Source organism: Cavia porcellus, unplaced genomic scaffold, assembly GCF_034190915.1.
Source record: "Cavia porcellus strain 051 isolate PalLab524CR breed Dunkin Hartley unplaced genomic scaffold, mCavPor4.1 scaffold_11, whole genome shotgun sequence".
Taxonomy (NCBI): domain Eukaryota; kingdom Metazoa; phylum Chordata; class Mammalia; order Rodentia; family Caviidae; genus Cavia; species Cavia porcellus.
Window position 1 is genome coordinate 82,972,887 of NW_026947494.1, and position 20,720 is coordinate 82,993,606.

At 47.2% G+C, this 20,720-nt stretch overlaps 1 protein-coding gene across 1 annotated transcript in view; it reads left to right on the forward strand.

Annotated features, from left to right (window-relative positions):
• The first annotated feature begins 12,247 nt into the window (after positions 1–12,247).
• Positions 12,248–20,720, forward strand: part of B4galnt3 (beta-1,4-N-acetyl-galactosaminyltransferase 3) — a 97,313-nt gene continuing 88,840 nt past the window's right edge. The window contains exon 1 of the mRNA XM_063258579.1: positions 12,248–12,776. Within this exon, the coding sequence (XP_063114649.1) occupies positions 12,608–12,776 (169 nt within the window). The 5' untranslated portion in view covers positions 12,248–12,607. The remainder of the gene's footprint in view (positions 12,777–20,720) is intronic.

A 20,720-nucleotide genomic window follows, 5' to 3' on the forward strand; every position in this document is an offset into this window, starting at 1 on the left:
AGACACTCCTACTTCCTGCCATTACATCACATCCTGGCTCCACCCCTTTGTGGGTGTAGCACTGACATCAGTCCAAGCACTAGACAATGAACCAATCTCGAACACAATGCAAACTCCTGAGGCCTGGGGGCCACAGACATAAACCATGACACCTCCTGAGCATGAAGAGTACTGCCCTGTCCACCAGGCACTGGTGTTGCCTCTGGTTCTCTCTGTTCCTCAGGCCACTTTCTTGCCCTGGTTTCTGCTCTCCTGCATCTGCCTATTCCTGTCTCTAGCTCATCTTTCAGTGTAGCATACTTGTGAATTCTGACCTGGGTTCTCTTCACAGGAGAACCAGTCAGCTGTCACTATCGCAAATACTTGAGACAACTTATAAAGACAAAGGTCACTTTGGCTCAGGTATGTGGAGGTGCCAGTTCAAGGGGCTTTAATGACACATTGCCAATGACCTGTGACGTTTCACTTTGCCATCTCCCAACAGAGCTGCATGCTAGCCTCGAACTATAGCTGGTCTCCTTATTCTCTCCAAGTGTTCTCATTCCTTTAGCTCCGCTCATTAATGGTAAGAAATCCACAGTCTACTCTGCCTAGAGGTGCTTTCCTCTAAAAGCAGTAGGAATTTCCCCCAAGAACAGTATAAAATATAAATGAAAAACCTATCAAAAGGAAAAATATTCAGTCTGGAAAGCCAAAATATCAGTGGACTGAAAATGTAGTGCAAAAGGGTAACTAATTTCAAAGAGAACACTAATTCAGAGACTCGGCTGAAATCCCCAAGGTCCTGCTAAATCCTCCGAAGAAGCATGGTTCTGTTCACCTGTAGTTCCAACTACTCAGGAGGCTGAGGGCAGCAGAATCACAAGTTCAAGGCCAGTCTGGCCACCATGATGAGACTGCGTAAAAACAAATGAGGTGGGGCTGGGGATTTAGCTCAGTGGCATAAGCACCTGCCTTGCAAGCAGGCAGTCATGAGTTCAATCCCTGGTACCGATAAAACAAACAAACAAACAAAAAAAAACAAATGAGGAAGCAAGCACACTAACAAACAAATCCTCTGAAGGAAAAGTTAGAGTGTAAACTGTCTCTCTAAAACACTGATGATGACACTCAGAAGGCTGAGGCAGGATAATTGCTGCAAGTTCAAGGTCAGCCTAGGCTATAAAGTGAACTCAAGCAGTGAGACTCTGTCTCAAAAAGACAAAAATGAAAACAACAAACAAACAAACAAAAACCAAAGCAAAACAAAAACCTATGATGGAGAATCAAGCTTTCAGTGCATGCCTCTCCCATTGGCTCACCCCAGTATCCCTCCTGTGAGGGAAAGATGCCTGGAGGAATACCAGAATCCTCATGAAGCCAGTAGAATATTCTAGAAGCTCCAGAGTAATAAAAAAAAGTTTAGGGGGAAAAAAAGGTTGTAAAAAAAGTTTAGAGGACCTGGTGCTGTAGCTCAGTGGTGGAGCACTTGCCTGGCATGCCGGGTTCCATCCCCAGCACCACTGAAGAATAAAAGAAGCTGAGGGAGAACTCAGCAATCTCTTTCTCTGCAGGACCTTTTCTTACCCCAAACACCTACCCTGACCCTGCCCTCCCTTGCATCCCCTATTGCAGCAAAGGGATGAGGGACCTGCAGAACAGAGTAACTTCACCAGGGGCTGTGGGCTCACTGACTGTCTTTATCCTGCCTTTACGTGGGATTCATCCTTCCTTCAGAGCTTAGAGTAACGAGAAGCTTCTGTTTTGCAAAGAGACTACATCAAACAGGCCGGGCCGGGACTGGGGCTGAGAAGGTGCCAGAATCTATCCCCAGCACTGCAAACAGCGGCGCAGCCACGACCGCAGCCTGCTTCGCTCAGGGCCTCAGTGTTCACCTGGGAACGGGTGGGGAGCCGGCTGCCCCGCTGAGAGGTGGGCCTCACTGCTAACCCTGCCCAGCGTCACTGGGGTTCGCTGCTGCAGAGGGCGCTGCGGACCGAAGAGCAAAGTTGCTCTCTAATTTTCCCTCTCTAGGGCCAAGCTAAATTCCACAGAAGCACATACAGTGGGGATTTTTGTTTTCTCTCTCCCATCCCCAGTCCGGTGGCGGCAGGGCTCAAAGAGTAGTCTGTTCTGGGGCAAAGACGGTTGTCTGCCTCTCTCCCAAACCAGCCCTGATCAAATCCCCAGTAAGCAGTCCTTAGATAACGTGGCTGAGAAACCTGAAACCAGAGCCCTGCCTCTCATCAGGGCCACCATCACTGGCTGGAAACTGAGACCTGCCGCTGAGACGCCACAGTGATTGAGTGCCCAGGGGCAGCGCTGGGGCTCCCTGTCCGGGTTTATAGCCTGGACCCATGAATTTACACAAAGAAGTTTTTCAGAAAGTCTGGCTGGGGCTCGAGCACTTGAGCTGTTTTGTGGCACTCTGCACACGCACTGAGCCTTGGGACTGCTGTTCTTCCCTAACTAAGTCAAGGGGTAGGTTAATAGCTCCGGGGAGGCACTTGCCTGGGCTCCCTGAAGTGCTCCCTGAGGGTGAGTGGAGTCAACCGTGTTTGAGGCAAGGGAAGGAACATCCATACTCTTTCCTTCCTTTCCTCCAGCCTTCCTTTCTTCTCTCCTCCCTTCCTTCCTTCTTTTTTCCTTCCTCCCTTCTTTTTTCCTTCCTCCCATCCTTCCTTTCTTTTGTTTTTCTGTGGTGCTGGAGTTGGAATCCAGAGCCTTGTGCATGCTAGACAAGCATTGTACTATTGAGCTACATCCCCAGCCTGCCCCACTTCTGTTTTATTAGGGGAAGATTTTTTTATTATTATTATTTCAGGGATCAAACTCATGATGACCTCACATTTACCAGTGAAGTGCTTGAACCACTGAGCTAAATCCCCAACCCCTAGGTAGATATTCTTAAATGAATATCTACCTGTAGAGGAAACAGAGTCTCCTATGAAGGGAGAGTAAGAACATTCTCCATTATTACAAAGTGTTTATTGAATGACTTCTGGGTTGAATGCTACAAAAGAGGTGCAGAAGCTGGGTGCGGTGGTACATACCTGTAATCCAGAACTCTGATAGGCCAAGGCAGGATGTCCTAATTATCTTCTCATTGCTGGGACAAATACCCAACACACACAGGTTAAAGAAGGAAAAATTAGTTCGCAATCTATATTGGCTTTGGTTCATAGTTGGTTCCAAGGCAGAGTGGCATGGCAGAGGGTCATGGCAGAGGAAAAACAGTCCACAGCATGGCAGGCAGGAGACAGCGAGCCTTCTTCCTGCCCCTTTTTATTCTATCCAGGCTACAAGCCCATTGGTTGGTGCCACCCACACCCAGAAAGTGTCTTCCCTCTTTAGGAAATCCATCCATACTCAGAACTGTGCTAAACCAATCAGTGAACTAATCCAGTGTCATACAACCACGATCCAATTACCTCCGTCAAGTCCCACCTGTGAGTGCATAGTCTTTGGGGAAACATCTAGATAAACACCATAACACAGGAGGATTGCAAGTTTGAAGCCAACTTGGGTAAGTTAGTGAGATGCTGACTCAATATAAAAAATAAAAAAGAGCTGGCGATGTAGTTTAATTCCCATAGCTGGAAAAAAATTAAAAATGGGGGACCAGGAATTTAGCTCAGTGGCATAAGTGCCTGCTTGGCAAACGCGAGGTTAAGAGTTCAATCCCCGGTACTAACAATAAAAATAAAAATTTAAAATTTAAAAAATAAAAAAAGAGTTAAAACAAAAGCCAGTCAAAGATGTAACATTTGGGGCTGGGAATTTAGTTGAGCAGCATAAGTGCCTGTCTTACAAGCGCGCAGTCATGAATTCAATCCCTGGTACCAAACAAAAAAAATTAAAAATGAAAGATGGTCAGGGATGGGGGTGCAATTCAGTGGCAAAGTACTCCCCCAGCAAGCCTGGGGTGAAAAAGAATAGATGTAGGAAATGCAGCTTCCCGCGGAGGACAGCCTGGAGAAAATGCAGGGAGCAGCCTCAGAGCTGCGGAAGGTGGTGCCAGAGAGCTAAGTGCCTATGGAAGCTGCCTCAGGGTCACATCCGTGTGGCCCCTGGAAGAGGGCACCTCTGGGTGTGTGCACACTCACAGGGGCCAGTGGGCTGTGCACTTGGGAGGAGGGAAGGAAACACCACGTCTTTCCTCTGAGGTTTGGGCACTACCCTGGAGTGACCATGAGTCACACAGCTTCGTCTAGGCATGGGATGTGAGCCACAGCTTAGGACTGAGCAAGAAGCCTTTTTAAGGGTGTGAGTTGTTAGGCCTTAGTTGCTGCTGCTGATCACGGGGTGCAGATAGGAAAGATTTTTATTTTTCACTTGTTTTGGTACTGGGAACCAAACTCGGTCTCATGCTTGCCAGGCAGGTGCTGTGCCACTCAGCTACATCCCCAGCCCCCTGGAGAATGTTGAGAGAGGTTCTTGTGAGTGTGATGGGGTTTAGTAATTTAGTCTTTTAGTTCTAGGGATTGAACCCATGAGCATTCTACCTCTGAACTTTGTCCTCAGCTCTTTTTTATTTTTAAAGTATTTTTTCCATCTTTTTGAGGCAAGGTCCTATTGTGTAGTTCAGGCTGCCCTTAAATGCACTGTGTGGCCCAGACTGGCTTCAAAATCAGGGTGATCCTCTTTCCTCAGCCTCTCAAGTGATGGGACTACAGGTATATGGAACCATGTTGGGCCTCAGCCCTTTTTATTGTCATTTATTTTTATTATTTATTTATTATTATTTTTGTTTTGAGATAGAGTTTCACTAAGTTGCCCAGGTTGGCTTTGAACTTGTGATCTTCATGGCTCAACTTCCTGAGTAGCTGGGATAACAGGTGTGAACCAACACCGTTGGCTGCTCCGTGTGTGTGTGTGTGTGTGTGTGTGTGTGTGTGTGAGACACTGACACTGGATGGAACTTAGAGCTCTAAGCATGACAAGCCAGGCCTTTACCACTGAGCTACACCCCCGGTCCCTTAAATGGAGTTTAGTGAACAGAGAGAGCAAAAAACTGGTACTTCAAGGAAGACTCATTTAGTTTCTTTTTCAACACCAACTAAACATCATTCATGAGTGTTTTTCTGGGGGTGGGAGTATAACTCAAAAATAGAGTTACTTGCTTAGCAAGGTCCTAGGTTTGATCTCCAACACCATAGAAGAAGAACGCTTTTCACTTGTCCCTGGGTGGTTTCTCAGCAACAAAGCAAACCTGAGTGGAGGAAAATAATTGTTATTGCTCAGTTGAAAAGCTTGAACAAGCTGAAGTTCATTTTTGTACTTGGATAATTGCCTCTCAACTTGCTGGGGAATTCTTCTCCCTGAAGGAGAAAGATAGAAAGAGTAGTTGCAATAATTTGAAGGTATTCACACTGCAGACTGGAAAAGGAAGCAAGATCAGCAAGAGACTGCCAAACTTAGAACTGTAAAGCACACAGCTTGGTTTGGACTAACCCTCAGCGCTCACCGAGGACCGGGCTTTGGGTGTGTGAGGAGGTCCGGAACGCTCCATCCTGAGCTCCCCAGAGCTCTCCTAACCAGCAAAGTTGATTTTGACCCTCAGCACAGCCTCTCTGCTCTCTCTTTGACTTCCTTCATCCGACTCCTTTGGCTCTCTAGAATGTCTCTGCAGAGAGCTTCACCTGTTGCCCAGTCTAATATGCAAGACTGTGGAGGACCATAGCTGGCGAACTAAAGCTTGGGGCTTCAACAGAGTTCCTATCATTTTTTCCCTTTAGACAGAAAGGTGTGACTGCATGGGAAGGCAAGAGAAGAAGGCAGTGAGACTTACGTATTCAGTGATCATAATCCCAGCATCCCAGGGAGGATGAAGCAGGAGGATCACACATTCAAAGACAGCCTTCAAAATTTAGTGAGATCAAAATAAAATGAGAAAGAAAAAAAAAAAGTACTGGGGATACAGTTTAGAGTTTCTGGGATTCAATTCCCGTAATCCCCCCCCCCCAAAGACGTATTCTGTGAAGGGTCCTCTTTCACACTTTCCTTGGACTGATCCTCAAAGAAGCAAACTCTGCAGATAGATCAGTAGATGAGTAACTCAGAAGTTGGCACGGAAGAAAAGCCGTCAATAAAAAGAAGAGCAGGCAGCACTAATGAGGGCGGAGAGGCGAGGAGTGAAAATCATCCTGTGGCTGAGTGAGTTACACATGGGCTAAAAGTGAGCTCAGAGTTTCCAAGGTGAATTTATTTCCCCAGAGGAACTTGCCAGAGAGTCATGCACCAAGGGGCAATGAAAAGGCACTGAATCTGGAGTTAGAAGCCTCTGCTGGGCTCCATCTGAGACACACTTGGGTCACCTATGTGGCTGTCAGCACGTCATTTAACATCTCTGAGCCAACATCCTCATCTGAACAATGGAATCAGTGAAACCAGTAGCTTCTGTGTAAATGATTTGCATGAATCAAGGGAGATAAATTGCTTGTCACAATGACTACGGCACTCCAGCACTGTTCTTTTTGCTCCTTGGAATTGTCTCAGAGGAAAGGAACTCAGTCCACCATGTCTTGGAGTAAAACATTGGTTTAATAATGATCCAAAGACACTCACTTATCATCAGTATTTCTACTACTAGGAATCTCAATGAAATGCCTTTGAATAGCAAAGGAGCTCATGAAATACAAGAGACAAGGGAGGGTAAATGTTTGTAGATACAGCAGATCAGGTCAGAGAAAGAGGTCTCTGGGGGCACTGGACAGGATCAACAGTCTCTGGTTTTTGTTCTGATTCTACCACTTACTGGACATGTGAACTTAGGCAGGTCACCTTGAAGACATCCAGGGTTGCAAAGTTTGTCTGTTACCAGAGGGGATTACTTTCCCTGATGGTGCTGTGTGGTTCTGAGAAGCAAGACACATACCTAGACCAAAAATGTTCTGTAAACTCAAAGGTGCTACCTTACAATGTAGATGTCAGGTTTGAGGAAATGGGAAGGGAGGGACAAGGTCACAAGATTTACTTGGCATCTTTTGAGATCCTTATAGACCACTCAGAAAAAGAACTGCCTTGGATACAGCAGTCCCACCACACTACCTACAGATTGCTAGATACCTATTTATTGATTGATGGGGATTGAGCCCAGGTCTTATGCATGCCAAGTGCTAATCTTGGCCCAATTTAGAGTTGCAGTGGCCTCTCCTACAAAGCTTCTGTGACTGGAGGGGAGGAACTTCTGTGGTTTGACCTGCCTCGACTCTGATATGCTTGCCAACCCAAAGACCAGAGTCTTTCCCAAATAGCCTCACAGATGTTCCTCTAAAATACAGCTTGTGACATTCTCAGCTCAATGTGGGAGTGCAAGAGGACAGTGAAAACCATCAAAGGGGGCTGGGGATTTAGCTCAGTGGCATAAGCACCTGCCTTGCAAGCAGGCGGTCGTGAGTTCGATCCCCGGTACCGATAACAATGAAAAAGACAAAAAAAAAAAAAAAAGAAAACCATCAAAGAACTAGTGACTATCCAGTTAAATTGACATGACAATGAAGAGACACCGGTCATAATATATTATGCTATCCAGCTGGGCCACAATGTATACCTCAAGTCTGTATGCATACTTAGCCCTGAAATGCAGTGGACAGGGAAAGGAATTTGGGTGCCAAAATCCAAGTCCCACCCTGACTTGTGTGATATCATTATAAGTCAAGAAGGGGGGGCTGGGGATTTAGCTCAGCGGCATAAGGGCCTACCTTGCAAGCAGACAGTCGTGAGTTCGATCCCCGGTACCGATAAAAAAGAAAAATACAAAAAAAAAAAAAAAATAAGTCAAGAAGGGCCAGCATGTGATATGTATGTGTACCAACTCCCCGTGATGCATGTATGCACTATGTATCACAAGCATGTACTAGTTAAAACAGGGGCAGGCATAGTGGCACAGTAAGAAACAAGTTACTCCTTCCCACCCATTTAATCTTCATTAACAAGTTTTTTGTTTTGTTTTTTTTCTTTTTTGATCCTTACCAGGGATTAAACTCATGACCGCACACTTGCAAGTCAGGCGCTTATGCCCCTGAGCTAAATCCCCAGCCCTGCTACCCATTTAATTTTAAATAACACCCTCGGGCCATTCCTCTTTCCACTCTCCTAAGAGAAGTAGAAAATAATATAACAATTTAGAGGATCACTGATGCATGCACTGATGATCTCTTCATCCTACTCAAACCTCATTAAGGGTTCATTAAATACGTATTTTACGTCACGCATGTAATTAAGGTCAGAGTGAATTCTGAGACCAGTACTCATGTTGACAGTGCCTGGGATGACTCTACACCTGTCAATCATTCCTGTAAACCACACCTAAGATTCAGGGGAGCACCTGGGCCGGGGTGCATATCTAAATTCTGGAAGCCTGATTTGTTTGGGGATTGTTGCTACTGTTGTGTGCAGTACTTTTGCTATCTTGTCACCCTGGCTCTACTTTTCTGTTTGTGCGCATACCAGTCAGTGCTTCCTAGAACCTCCATAAATATGTAAGGATTTACAAGGGAGGCTTACCATGGCCGCCTTCAGGATCAGGTGTGGGAGAGTGCGAAAGGGCTGTCTGCATGCTGGAGATCTAAAGGATCCAGTCAAAGGTGGAAGGCCTGGAGCTAAAAGAAGGAGGTACGGGTGAGGTGAGAATGGAGCTCCTCCAAAGAAGCAGACCTAAGACTTCTTTTTTGTTCCCCTTTTATTCCAGTGAGGTTACGTGCCTCTTGGTTGGTGCCGCTTACACCCAGGGTGGGTCTTCCATTTTCAGTGAATGCATTTGGCCACACCCAGAACCGTGCTGTAGCAAGCGGTTGGGACTCTCTTACTCACGTTGACACAACAGTAAACTATCACAGTTGTCCTCAGTACAACTTCCTGTCAGCCTCAATAAATGCAGCTGCTTTTCACTTGCCATTTGGATTGTATGCTTGTGATTCTTTGCTCATCTACTTGGGAGGCTAAGGCAAAAGGATCACAAGCTTGAGTAGCAGGTGGTATAGCTTCTATATCAAAAAAAGGGGAAACTATATCAAAAAAGGGGAGCCTGGGGATATAGCTCAGTGGCACAAAACCTGCATGGCAAGCGTGAGGTCCTGAGTTCTATTTCCAGTATCAAAAAAGCAAAAAGAGGAAGGGGAAGGAGAAGAACAAAAAGATATAGAGCAAACAGGGTCTCGTGGAGAGAGGTATTGCTCTCCATGCCAAGGATGCAAACCACATCAGGAAAGAGAAATGATAGAAACAGGATAGCTACAAGAATTTTCTAATCTCCTTACTCCCAACCAATCATAAGCGGAGACAGTGCAAGAACAGTCTACAGGGGCTGGGGATGGAGCTCAGTGGTGTAGCACTGCTGAGCGCACTCGGGAGCTGAATTCCATGCTCAGAACCAAAACAAAGAAAAGAGAGCAGAATTGAGAAGAAGGGCACAAAACAAGGGGCTGGGGATTTAGCTCAGTGGCATAAGCGCTTGCCTTACAAGCATGTGGTCATGAGTTTGATCCCTGGTACCAGTAAAAATAAAAAATAAAAAATAAATAAAATAAAAAAGAAGGGCACAAAACTGAGGAGGGCAGTGTGATCTCTTTCCTCCTCTGAATATCTTTGCAGTTTACTGTTTGGACCAGGAACTTGGCCTTTAAACGATCTGATTTTGCTGGGTATGATAGTGCATGCCTCTAATACCAGCTGCTTGGAAAGCTGAGGCAGGAGGATTAAAAATTGGAGGCCAGTCTGGGCAATTTAGCATGACTCTGTCTTAAACTTAAAATTAAAACGCAGGGGTTGGAGATGGAGCTCAGTGGGCAGAACGCACTGCCTTTAATTCCCATTCCTGAGAAAAAAGGTCTGATTTCTTTTTCTGTAAATACCTTTCTTCCTCAAGCAAACAGTACTTTTCTTATTTTATATTTCTACCAGTGACTTAGAATATTTAATTGAATGAACTGATTGCAAGAAGGGCCTGTCATGGTGTGACTGCCACCTGTCTCTAGGACAAAGTGCTACAATGACTCTGCCTAACACCCAGTTGTGTGGATTCCTGTGAGAGAGAGGTCAGGAGGGCCCAGGACACTTTCTATGTGACAGCCATACTTGTACACGCTCACAGCTCCTGGGTTGGACTTCAGAAAGAAGGGTTTGTATAGTTCCTGGAATGTCACAGATTTCCCAAGGGCTTCTACTAAATAATTCTCCTTTGGATTTACATTCTGCCAGAGAACTCTTCTGAAAATTATGGGAGACGTTTGCTCAAAGCATCACACCCATCCTCAAACGTTACCAATGCTATAATGTACTGCAAGCTAGGAATGCAAAGTTCTCACTTTTGAAGCCTAATGGTGACACTGAGAAAACAAGACTCATATTTAAAGTTAGTCTCAACATAGAAGAAAAATGACAAGTTCGCTACATTTTCAGGAGGAAGGCATTGTTGAGAGGTGAGCTGCCCTAAGAAAGCTTTTTCTTTCTTTTTGTGGTTACTGGGACTGAAACCAGGACCTCATGCATGCTAGGCAAATTCTCTGACACTGAGCTACATCCTATCTTTTTTTTTTAATTTTGGGTCTAGCTAAGTTGTATCCAGGGTGGTATCAAACTTATGGTTCTTCTATTCCAGCCTCAGTAGCTGCAACTACAGGCATAGAGCCCTGCATTCTGTTCAAGAAAGCTTCCTAAACTCTGAAATGTACCTTGGAGAAAGGTCAACTAGAAAAGAAAATGTAGGAATGTAGCTCAATGGTAAAGTGGTTGCCTTGCCTGGGTGAGGCTCTGGGTTTAATCCCCAGAACCATTTTTTAAAATACCCAAAGCAAAACCTCCTTGCTGGAGGACAGTAGGTAACACTCATTTTAATTGTGGTAGGTTTCATAAGGTCATATGAAGAAGGGAAATGTTTTTTTTTTTTTTGTCTTTTTTGTTTTTATCGGTACCAGGGATCGAACTCATGACTGCCTGCTTGCAAGGCAGGCGCTTATGCTGCTGAGCTAAATCCCCAGCCCGGGAAATGCTTTGAAAATCCCTGAATTCAGATTTATAGTTTATATTAATTTAATCAATTTATTTCTCTAGTACTGGGATTGAACCTAGGGCTTTTGCATGCGACATCCCTGCTTTTTTTTATTTTTTAAATTTTGAAACACAGTCTTACTGGGCTCAAAATTGGGATTGTTCTGCCTCATACATTTAGTCAGCACTAGGGAGCCACTAAGCATTTTTGTGCAGGTATAGGGACACATAACAGAATTTTATCAAGGCCATCTGGAGACAGAGGAGATGATGGCAGGGTTGGGGTGGGAGAGGCATGCAGCCATAAGAGAAAAGGAAAACACAGTACTTAGTACTTGGTACATAGTGCTGTGGCCCTCTGTCTTCCCAATATCCTCAAGATACACTTGATTTGAAAATGTCCAGGGACATTTATTCTTTGTTTCTTCAGTTTTCTGACCTTTTTCTCCAGGCAAGAGTGGAAAAGAAAATTATATCATTACCTGAATGACCTCCAACAGCCCCTCAGGACTTCAATTATCTAATTTGAGTCAGATAGTAATCCTTTACTTTCTGAAGGTGTGAACTAGAATGCAGACAAACTTCTCAGCTCTTAAGAGCAGACCCCCCTTGCTGTATGCTGTATGCGCCTCCTTCATAGTTTAAACAGGAGCTTTACTGCGTACACCCCCAGTTCTATGGTTTTTAATTCTTTAGAACCTTCCAACATCCATCTAGTCTCTTTCAACAGCTATTGCACTCCAGAATGGGGGAAACGACTTGTTGGAGTACCCTGGGGCCGCATGACTTTCCCTGAGCTGCTCAGACATGAGGCTGAGGCGGGAAGGAAGATTTTCAAGTTTATGTGGAAGGCACAGCTATGGCTCAATCAAATGTTCATTGCTTCTCAACTAATATCATGTTCAATCTGTTTCCCAAGCAAGAAAGTTGCACACAACAAAAAGCCCTGAAGCCAAAGTCACAGGAGTTAGCTAAACACCAACCCAGCCACCTTCACTCCACTTTTCTGCTTGCGAGAAGCACCCTCAGGCGCCTGGGCGATGATTTGGTTTCCCTCGGTCAGAGTCCAGATCACATCTGGTCCTCTTCCTCAGGCCCCTCGTCTCCCACCCCCAGGTTGCTCGGCACGGTCGATGAGTCGCACCGCCCGGGTTGGGACCCGAGGGGCTCCTCCCCAGCCCGGGGGTGCTCGGGGGCGGAGCCCACCTGTGCCGGGGAGGGGCCTAGGCAGAGGCGGGACAGGTGGGGTGTGGGCCAGCGCAGGAGCCGGAGGCGGCGAGAGGAAAGGCAGGAGGGCGGGCCCTCGGAAGCTTCCCCTGGGCTGGCGGCGAGTGAGAGCTAGCGCGCGAGAAGGGAGGGAGGTAGCGAGCCTGCGACAAGGAGAGGCGTGGAGCGGCGAGCCGGAGCCCGGCGCGGAGGACCCTCGGGGAGGAGCAGACCTGCCAGGCGCCCCCAGCCAGGGACCCTGCGCGGAGCATGAGCCTGCGCCCCGCAGGAGCGCGGCCGAGGGACACGGCCTCCGGGCAGCCCTGAGACGCTGGGCCGGGCCGGGCTCGGGGCGCTGGGGCGCTGGGGCGCCGGGCCCGGCCGGGGCGGGGCGGGGGCAGCAGCCCGCGCTGGCGGGGCCTGGCACGGAGCCATGGGGAGCCCCCGGGCCGCGCCGCTCCTGCTGCTCCTGCGCCCGGCCAGGCTGCTGCGGAGGCGCTTCCGGCTGCTGCTGCTGCTCGCCGTGGTGTCTGTGGGGCTCTGGACGCTCTATTTGGAGCTGGTGGCGTCGGCGCAGGTCGGCGGCCACCCCCTGAACCGGAGTAAGTAGCGCCAGCGGGCGAGGGCGCGCGGAGGCGGAGGCGGAGGCGCTGCTGGGGGCCCCTCCGCTCGCGCCTGACCGGGTCTCCAGGTGGCTGCTCGCGGAGAGGGGCGCGCGGCGGCTGGTGGCACGCTGGGCCTGGGCCGGGCTGTGGGGGTGCCGGGCTGACCTCGGTGGGGGCGTCCTTGCTTCTCACCGGGGAGTGCCCGGCAGAGGCTCCGGAGGGGGCGTGGGTCTCCCCCCCATTCCGGGCTCTCGGCAGCGTCCACGCGTGGGCTCGGGGCCCGCGTGCGGGATGCTCTCGGCTAGTTGTACCCAGGCCGCGCGCTCCTGGCTGTGGGGGCCAAACTTTGCCCACCGACTTTTGTGCGCTCGCCTCGTTTTCTCTCCTGCTGCGTCTTCGGGGATTCTTTTCTCAGCCTGACCTCTGAGAGCCACCTAGTCTGCCCAGCTTTGTGCGCCGCCCCTTCCAACCTCGTCCTTTAAAGAACGCCAGGGCTCCCACCTTTAGGCTGCGCAGTGCCCTCTGCTCGTCCCGCCCACTTTCTGCTGGTTTTTTGAAGCTTTCCGTGGAAATTGCTGAATCTCCTGAACTCTCTAGGTCCTGCTCAAGGCAACAGTGGGCGGCACAGTGGACTGGGCAGTGGGTAGAATCCTCCTCTCTTAACTTAACTTCGCTGAAACCCAAATGACTTTCAGTGTATTTTTTTTATGAACCTAACAAAGTAAAAGGTCATTGTAATAGCTTGGGAAGGAGTGGAAGGATTTCCGGAACTCCGGGTGCCCTTCCCAGCCGGAGGGACAGGTTCAGGGTTCTGAGGCGCTGTCTTCCAGGCTTCTTTCCCAGGCAAGAAGAACTCTTCCCAGAGTTGGGTGTGGCGCTTTGGCTACTGTGGCCAAAAGAAGGAAATTACTAGGGACAGGAACAGAGCTAGTTCAGGTTAGAGAGGTATGTATTCATAGTGTAATCTGTCTTTAGCAGTAACCACCGGTTTAGCTGAGGATTCAAGGGGAAAGTGACAGCTTCTTAAGAAAGGGAGGAATTTAGTCTACAGGACCTTCAAGGTTCCATTCAGTCTGGACACAAAGATTGCCTGGGAGCTGGAGAATAGTTGCACTCTGCCACGGTTTGCACATCTCAGCGTAGGAAGAGGCTTCTTTGGCCCCAGCCAGCCTTCTCACAGCTGCTTCTCCCTCCCGTGAGTCTTTCTGTTCCTCCACACATCGTCCACTCAGTCTCAGGTGACTGGGCTCAGCTGAGTTGTATAGATGGGAGACCTGGACGGGGTTGGGCAATCAATCAATCTCTGCACACATTGAAGGCAGAAGAGCTTGTGCTTTGAGACTCTCAAGTCAGTCGTCCTTCTCTTTCCCTGCTCACCACTTTTGAACAGGTGAGCTAATCTTGCTGGCTTCTCATCCTGGGCCATCAGCACTTAGATCTGCTGGGCACCTCCTGAATAAATCTGACTTGGTCTTCTTGTTCTGTTTCTTTCTCTAAACCAGCCCTTCTTCAATTTTAGTATATGTGGTATTAAGGCAAGCACATAACTCTTCTCCAGGTTATATTACTCCCAGCATCTGGTTGTTTCTTTGTGAATTTTTTTTTTTTTTTTTGGTGGTACGGGGGATTGAACTCATGACCTTGTGCTTGTTTCCTTGTCCTTGTTTCCAGGTGCTTATGCCGCTGAGCTAAATCCTTGACCCTTTCTGTGACTTTTTTTTTTGTCTTTTTCGTTTTTATCGGTACCAGGGATCGAACTCAGGACCGCACGCTTGCAAGGAAGGCGCTTATGCTGCTGAGCTAAATCCCCAGCCCCTGTGACTTTTTTTTTTTTTTTTTTTCATTTTCTTTTTTGTCTTTTTCGTTTTTATCGGTACCAGGGATCGAACTCACGACTGCCTGCTTGCAAGGCAGGCACTTATGCCGCTGAGCTAAATCCCCAGCCCCGTGACTTTTAACAAGATAGTGAACTGTGGACTCAGATGCGTCCCTTATTTCTTCACGTCAGCCTCCTAGAATCCTGAAATTCATCTGTGGGCAATGTGTCCTCTTTCTGGATATTTTTATGGGATGAGACTCAGACAGTGGCTGTGATTTCTTGCTCCTTGTCTCCTTTGTTGTTGGTGTTATTAAGAAGACCTGGGACTGGGATTGTAGCTTAGTAGAAAAGCATACAAGGTCCTGAGTTTGATTGCCAACAATAAAATAAAAATACAGAAGAAGAAATTGTTGCCCAGACATCTTACATCAGAGTTTCCTCTGTCTTACAGCTCTAATGCCCAGCTCTGAGTTATTCCTCTGGAGGGACAGTAGGGGAGGAAGAATCAGGAAAAGAGGTGGGAAAGAGGTCGCTAGCAATCCCACCTTCACAGCTGAGCATACCAGCAGCAGTCAGAGTAGTAAAACTGACCCTCCCAGGACTGTATCCAGGAGCTTGACCTCAGCAACCGGAGCCCCGTTTGGCGTTGTTTCCTAGCAAGCTACCCTGCCACCTCTCTCCAACGTCCCTGCCAACTCACGCCACCACCAACTTTCCTGTCATCTGTAGGGCCAGCCCCTGTTGCCCAGAACCTGTCATTTGCTGGTCCCTGTGCACTGATGTAGCACTGGCAGAGATGGCAGTCCCAAACTCCAGGGTGGTAGAGTAATGACAGGGAAGCATGCTTCATGCTTTTTCATGAAATAACCCAGTAGTTTTTAAGATACGGATGATGTGCAATTTGGGCTCCATATGCAAAAACAGATGCAACCACAACTGGGGTGGCTTCAAAGGAAAACAACCCAAATCACTGACAGAGAGTAAGTGGGCCTCGGATAAATGAATCAGAACTGCAGAAAAGTATTTGTTCAGTGCATACTAGAGCAAGACATTGTGCTAGGCCATTTAGATATGAGGACCGAGATACAGTTTCTGTCTAAGCGGGGGCAAGGTGCTTCGTAAACATAACTAGGACATAAAATAATTATCATGCTTTCTAAATGTAGAACCTAGACTTTAGTACGACACTTTTGGACTTGGGGCACAACTCTTTCAATTCATTTCATGGAAAAGGAGATCTTAATGAGCTTGGAAAGATTTTGATAGATTCCAGAAGGAAGAATTATTCCAGGCAGAAGGAGCAGATGAACAAAGACCAACCGTAGTGTTTGGAAACACTGAGCAGCTAGGAATGGTGAGACAGAAGACATGAAGGAGAACACAGGACGATGTGATATTGTGGGAGACTTTGAATGACAGTTGTAAAGAGTGGCATTTAGTTTTAAACCATTGCGAGTTTTAAGATAGGATGGCATGGTTGAATGGAACGGTCAAGGATAATAGTAAAACTATATAACAAAACTTGGGGATGGACTGGTGGTGCTGGAACAGATTTTAAAATCATGATCCTCTTGCCTCAGCCTCTCAGGTACTGGAGTTTTTGTTCATTGCTGGTCCTGGCCAACGTTAACCCTTTAGTTCCTGTGTTGTAAAGCTGCCCTGGAAAGCTGGGTGTGATGGAGCTTTGTAATCCCAATACTCTGGGAGGCGGTGGCAGAGGATTACAGATTGGCGCTCAGCCTGGCCAATTTAGCAGGACTCTGTCTCAAAATATTAAATAATCATAAAAAAGCGCGTCCTGTCTCAACATATAAAATACAATAAAAAAAGAAATCCAGTGTGAAGGCTCTGGATTCAGTGTCAATACTGAAAAACAACAAGAAGAACTACCCTGAGTATAAGTCATGGTGGAGCATTCAGAGGGCCTGGAGGCACACTATATACAAATATGTACCTAAGTATTTTAATATTTTAATAACTGGTGTGGCTGTCCTGGTGAGTCCTGGCTGAAAAGCATCTCAGGGAAGAAACTATTGCTGGAAGTTAAATCCTGTCCATTCAGGCAGGTTTTAACAAGCTGTACCCATTTGTTTATCTTGGACTAGCCAAGGTTTACCTGAAGGCAGAGGTCTGGACTAAATAGGTTTCTAAGTTCTTTGTTCTATAATTGATCTATCCTTGAGTCCAACCGAATGTTTCCATACAAATAGCTTGCACTCACTACCTTTTGGGTTGCTCAAAGCTAGGCCTGCCATGTCCCATGTCCCTGGTGCAGTGCCACCCTCAGATGCTGACCTGTCAATCCTAGGCATGAATCTGTTTTTCTGCTGCAAGGGCAGAAGGCATATCTCTGTCTATACGACATCTCTCTGGGTGGCCCTGTGACTGCTGATGGCTGTGTGGGTGAGGGAGGCGCACCCATAGATGTCAGGCAGGCTCATCAGCTCGGGGTCACCAGGGCCAACTCTGCTTTGGAAGGGATACAAACTCTCCAGAACAGAGGTGACACTGGGCAGAGTCGTAATCTGAGACACAGGCGGGGAGGGGGAGAACAAATGAGACAGATGTGTGGGCAGAGGAGGGATAGTGTGGCTGAGAGTTGAAACTCAGAGCAGAGGCAAGCAGAACTGCTTCCTGTGCTCTCTGCAGGCTAGAATTATGAATCCTGCTGCCTGGACCAGCGGTTTCTCTTTCCCTGCAAGTGCTGGCTCTTTTTGCAGTGCCTTACTTACCTCTCCGTACACTGACACTTATTTATTTCACCTGGCTGCTGCGTGCATCTTCAAATTAATATTCAATTCTGGGCACATACTAGGCACTCACGTAAGTGCTTCTGGTTATGAACAGTCAGCTCTGAATTTCCAAGTACATCATATTTTCCACCAACAGATATTTTGTTTATCAGTGACTGAACCAAGAATAGAACTCAGGAATTCTTGTTCCTTGTGCCATCATACATATAAACAACGATAGCCTTTGCATACAAATGCAAAAGGTAAGAATTAGGCCATCAAGGCTTTCTTTTTTTTTTTCTTAGCACTGCTGGAGATTGAACCTAGGGTCTCATGCATGCTACATAGGTGCTCTTAAAGCCAATGAACATTCCCCCACCCCCTTTTAAGTCTTACTTTGAGACAGAGTCTCTCGGGGTTTGAATTTACTATCTTTCTTCTTCCTCAGTCTCTGAGTAGCTGGGATTACAGGTGTGTACCACTGTGTTTGGCTCATCAGGGATTTTTTTTTTGTGAGTGTGTCTTTTGAGACGGGGTCTCGCTACGCAGTTCAGGCTGGCCTTGAGCTCACTTTGTAGCCCAGGCTGGTCTCAAACTCGCAAGGATCCTCCCACCTCAGCCTCTTGACTGCTGGGATTACAGGCCTGAGCCACCATGCCCAGCTTCATCAGGGATTTTTAAAAACTGTGCTCCCTTTGGGCTAGCACTGCCTACAGCAGGAACACAGTGTGTGACAGAAGGAGATGTCGCCCCTTTTCTGAGTCTCTTCAGTCCCTGCTCTGATGTCATCCCAGCACCTCAGCAGCACATCTCCCTGTCTTCAGCCTGCCCACCACCCAGGGACTCTGAGTCTAAGTGGAGGCCCGTTCTCCTGGCTGCCAGCTGCTTCCTGTCCTGGGAGTTGCTCAGATGCCCTGCATGGGCAGCCCAGCTTTGCAGCATGAGGTCTTCTGAAACAACTGCTTCTTTGCTCGTTTCAGGAGAGGCTGGAAGGTGCATTGCAGTAATTTTCCAGGCCGTGATGCCCGTCTTGCCCTAGTACTGAGCTTTATGGAGCACAGCAGAACAGCGGCCATGGCAAGTTTGCTTTGGGAGGGAGCCTGCAGGCTGTTCTTGGAGTCAGCCACTTGCTGTCTAGCCTCTCTTGGGCTCTAGCAGTCTCAAGAACTCCCCACCTTTATTTTCTATGGGGACTTTTCTGTATATCTAAAGATGAGGAGGTCTGAATTAGGTTAACCTTCAGCATACATTTAAGCCTTTAGACAATTCAGCTTTGACCTTGTAATACACAGAAGTAGTACATGTATAGGTTAGCTGATATAAAATAACCCTACTGAAGGAGCTGAGAATAGTTTGGATTCTTTATGTAAAGCGTATTGAGCTGAATTACTGGTTATGTATTCTGAGCAAAGCACAGATAGGTCTTTAAATTTTTATACTCTCAGGTTCTGCTTTAAATGCTAGAAGTATCCATCAGATAAACAAAAACAAATGTGTTAATTATTTATTTTTGCAGTGTTGGGGATCAGACCCAGTGCCTGGGACCTGACAGGCAGACATTCTACCATGAGCTGCATCCTCATTCCTTCTGCCCCTACTTTTTTTAAACTCCTGGGCTCAAGTGATGCTACTGAGTCTGCTGGGTGCTGGAACTACAGGTGCATGCCAACACGCCCAGTTCCCCAGTCCTCTGGTAATTTAGTAATTTATTTTCTATGCTAGGGGTTGTCTTTTAGTTTCATAGTTTTGCTTTTTTAGTCTTGTGCTGAGACTGAATTCAGGGCCAGCATGTGTTGTATCACTGAGTTATATCTCAGTCCATTTCTTTTCTTTAATAATGAAAGTCCTGCCTGGCATGGTGACACATGCCTGTAATGCCAGCATTTAGGCAGCTGAGGCAGGAGGAGTACTGTGAGTTTGAGGCCAGCCTGGGCTACATAGTGAGTTCAAGGCTACTCAGAATTACAGATGAGACCCTGTGTCCAAAAAAAAAAAAGTCCTGGATTTTGGAAAAATAAGTATCCAAATTGTACTTTTGGTCTGTCCCCTTTCTTCTTTTAAACTATGGTTTTTAGTTGCTTGGCAGAGTCTGTGGTTGTGTCCCACTTGATAGCAGGTAACAAGTGGCGTTTTGTGGCATCAGGGCCTGAGCACAGGACCCAGGGGTTGGAAAAGAAAAAGAAAGGTGGTTGGAGGAGGAGCAAAATGACATTTCAAGGGTTTTTACATAGAAACACCCAGGAAATTGATGTATATTTTTAAAGTTGTATTTTGTAACTCTGGAGTGGTTGCAGAGGTGACTCTTAAAGTGAAATGTTTATGGGGCACTTACTTTTTTGTGGGGAGCTGGGTGGAATGAAAACACTGATAGTTCCTGGTGGAAGGAGAGGGCAGGGTTCAAGTCCATGCTCTGATATGGGACCTCAATTGAGTCCTTATCTCTTTCTAAGCCTCAGATGCTTCCTCTGGGCCATGGCTTTAGAATACTCGCCCTGTACTGCTTTCTTACAAGCTTTTGTTTTCTTACAATTAGATTTTATAGACTTTGGAGCTCAGTGAGTGTTGGCTTCCATCTCCTCCCCATCACAGCTTACCATCTGGTTGGGAGTGGAGAGGGTGAGGCAGGTGGGCACCTGTGAACAGGTACATTTCTTTTTCTTTTTTTGTCTTTTTCATTTTTATCGGTGCCGGGGATCAAACTCATGACTGCCTGCTTGCAAGGCAGGCGCTTATGCTGCTGAGCTAAATCCCCAGCCCCTAACAGGTACATTTCTTAACTGGCCTTCTGGCCATGCTGCTTCAGCCTCGGAGTCCACACCAGGGCTATGTCTACCCCCTAGCAGTTGCTAGGTGTGTTACTCACTTTTTTTTGGTCTCTGGGATGAAATACCCAGCACTCACACCTTTAAGAAGGTGTTTATTTTGGCTTCTGTTTTCAGGCCATGGTTGGCTGGCTCCAAGGCCGAACACCATAGTGAAGGACCCGGCAGAGGAGAGGTGCTCATCCCGTGGCAGTCAGGCAGCAGAGACAGAAGGAAAGAGCTAACGAAGAGAATCCATGTGTTTAGGTGCACCCAGCACTTTTAGCTGTGAGCTCCTCAGGGGCAGATTAACTCACCAACGAGTGTAGCGCCCCATGACCAGTTACCTACCAAAAGCTCCACCTCTGAATTTGAGTCGTTTTGGAAACGTTCTAGGTCTGACCCATAATACCAGGCGATCTAGGTTCAGCCCCTACTACCAACTAGATCTTCTCCACTCAGTCTCTTCTTCCAGGATGTTCAGCTCTCTCCCTCCCTGTCCTAGGCAGAGATTTGCTTTGGGGATGAGGTAGGTTAGGAATCACAGATTGTGCTAGGAAATGAGATATTTTGGGAGATCCACCAGGGT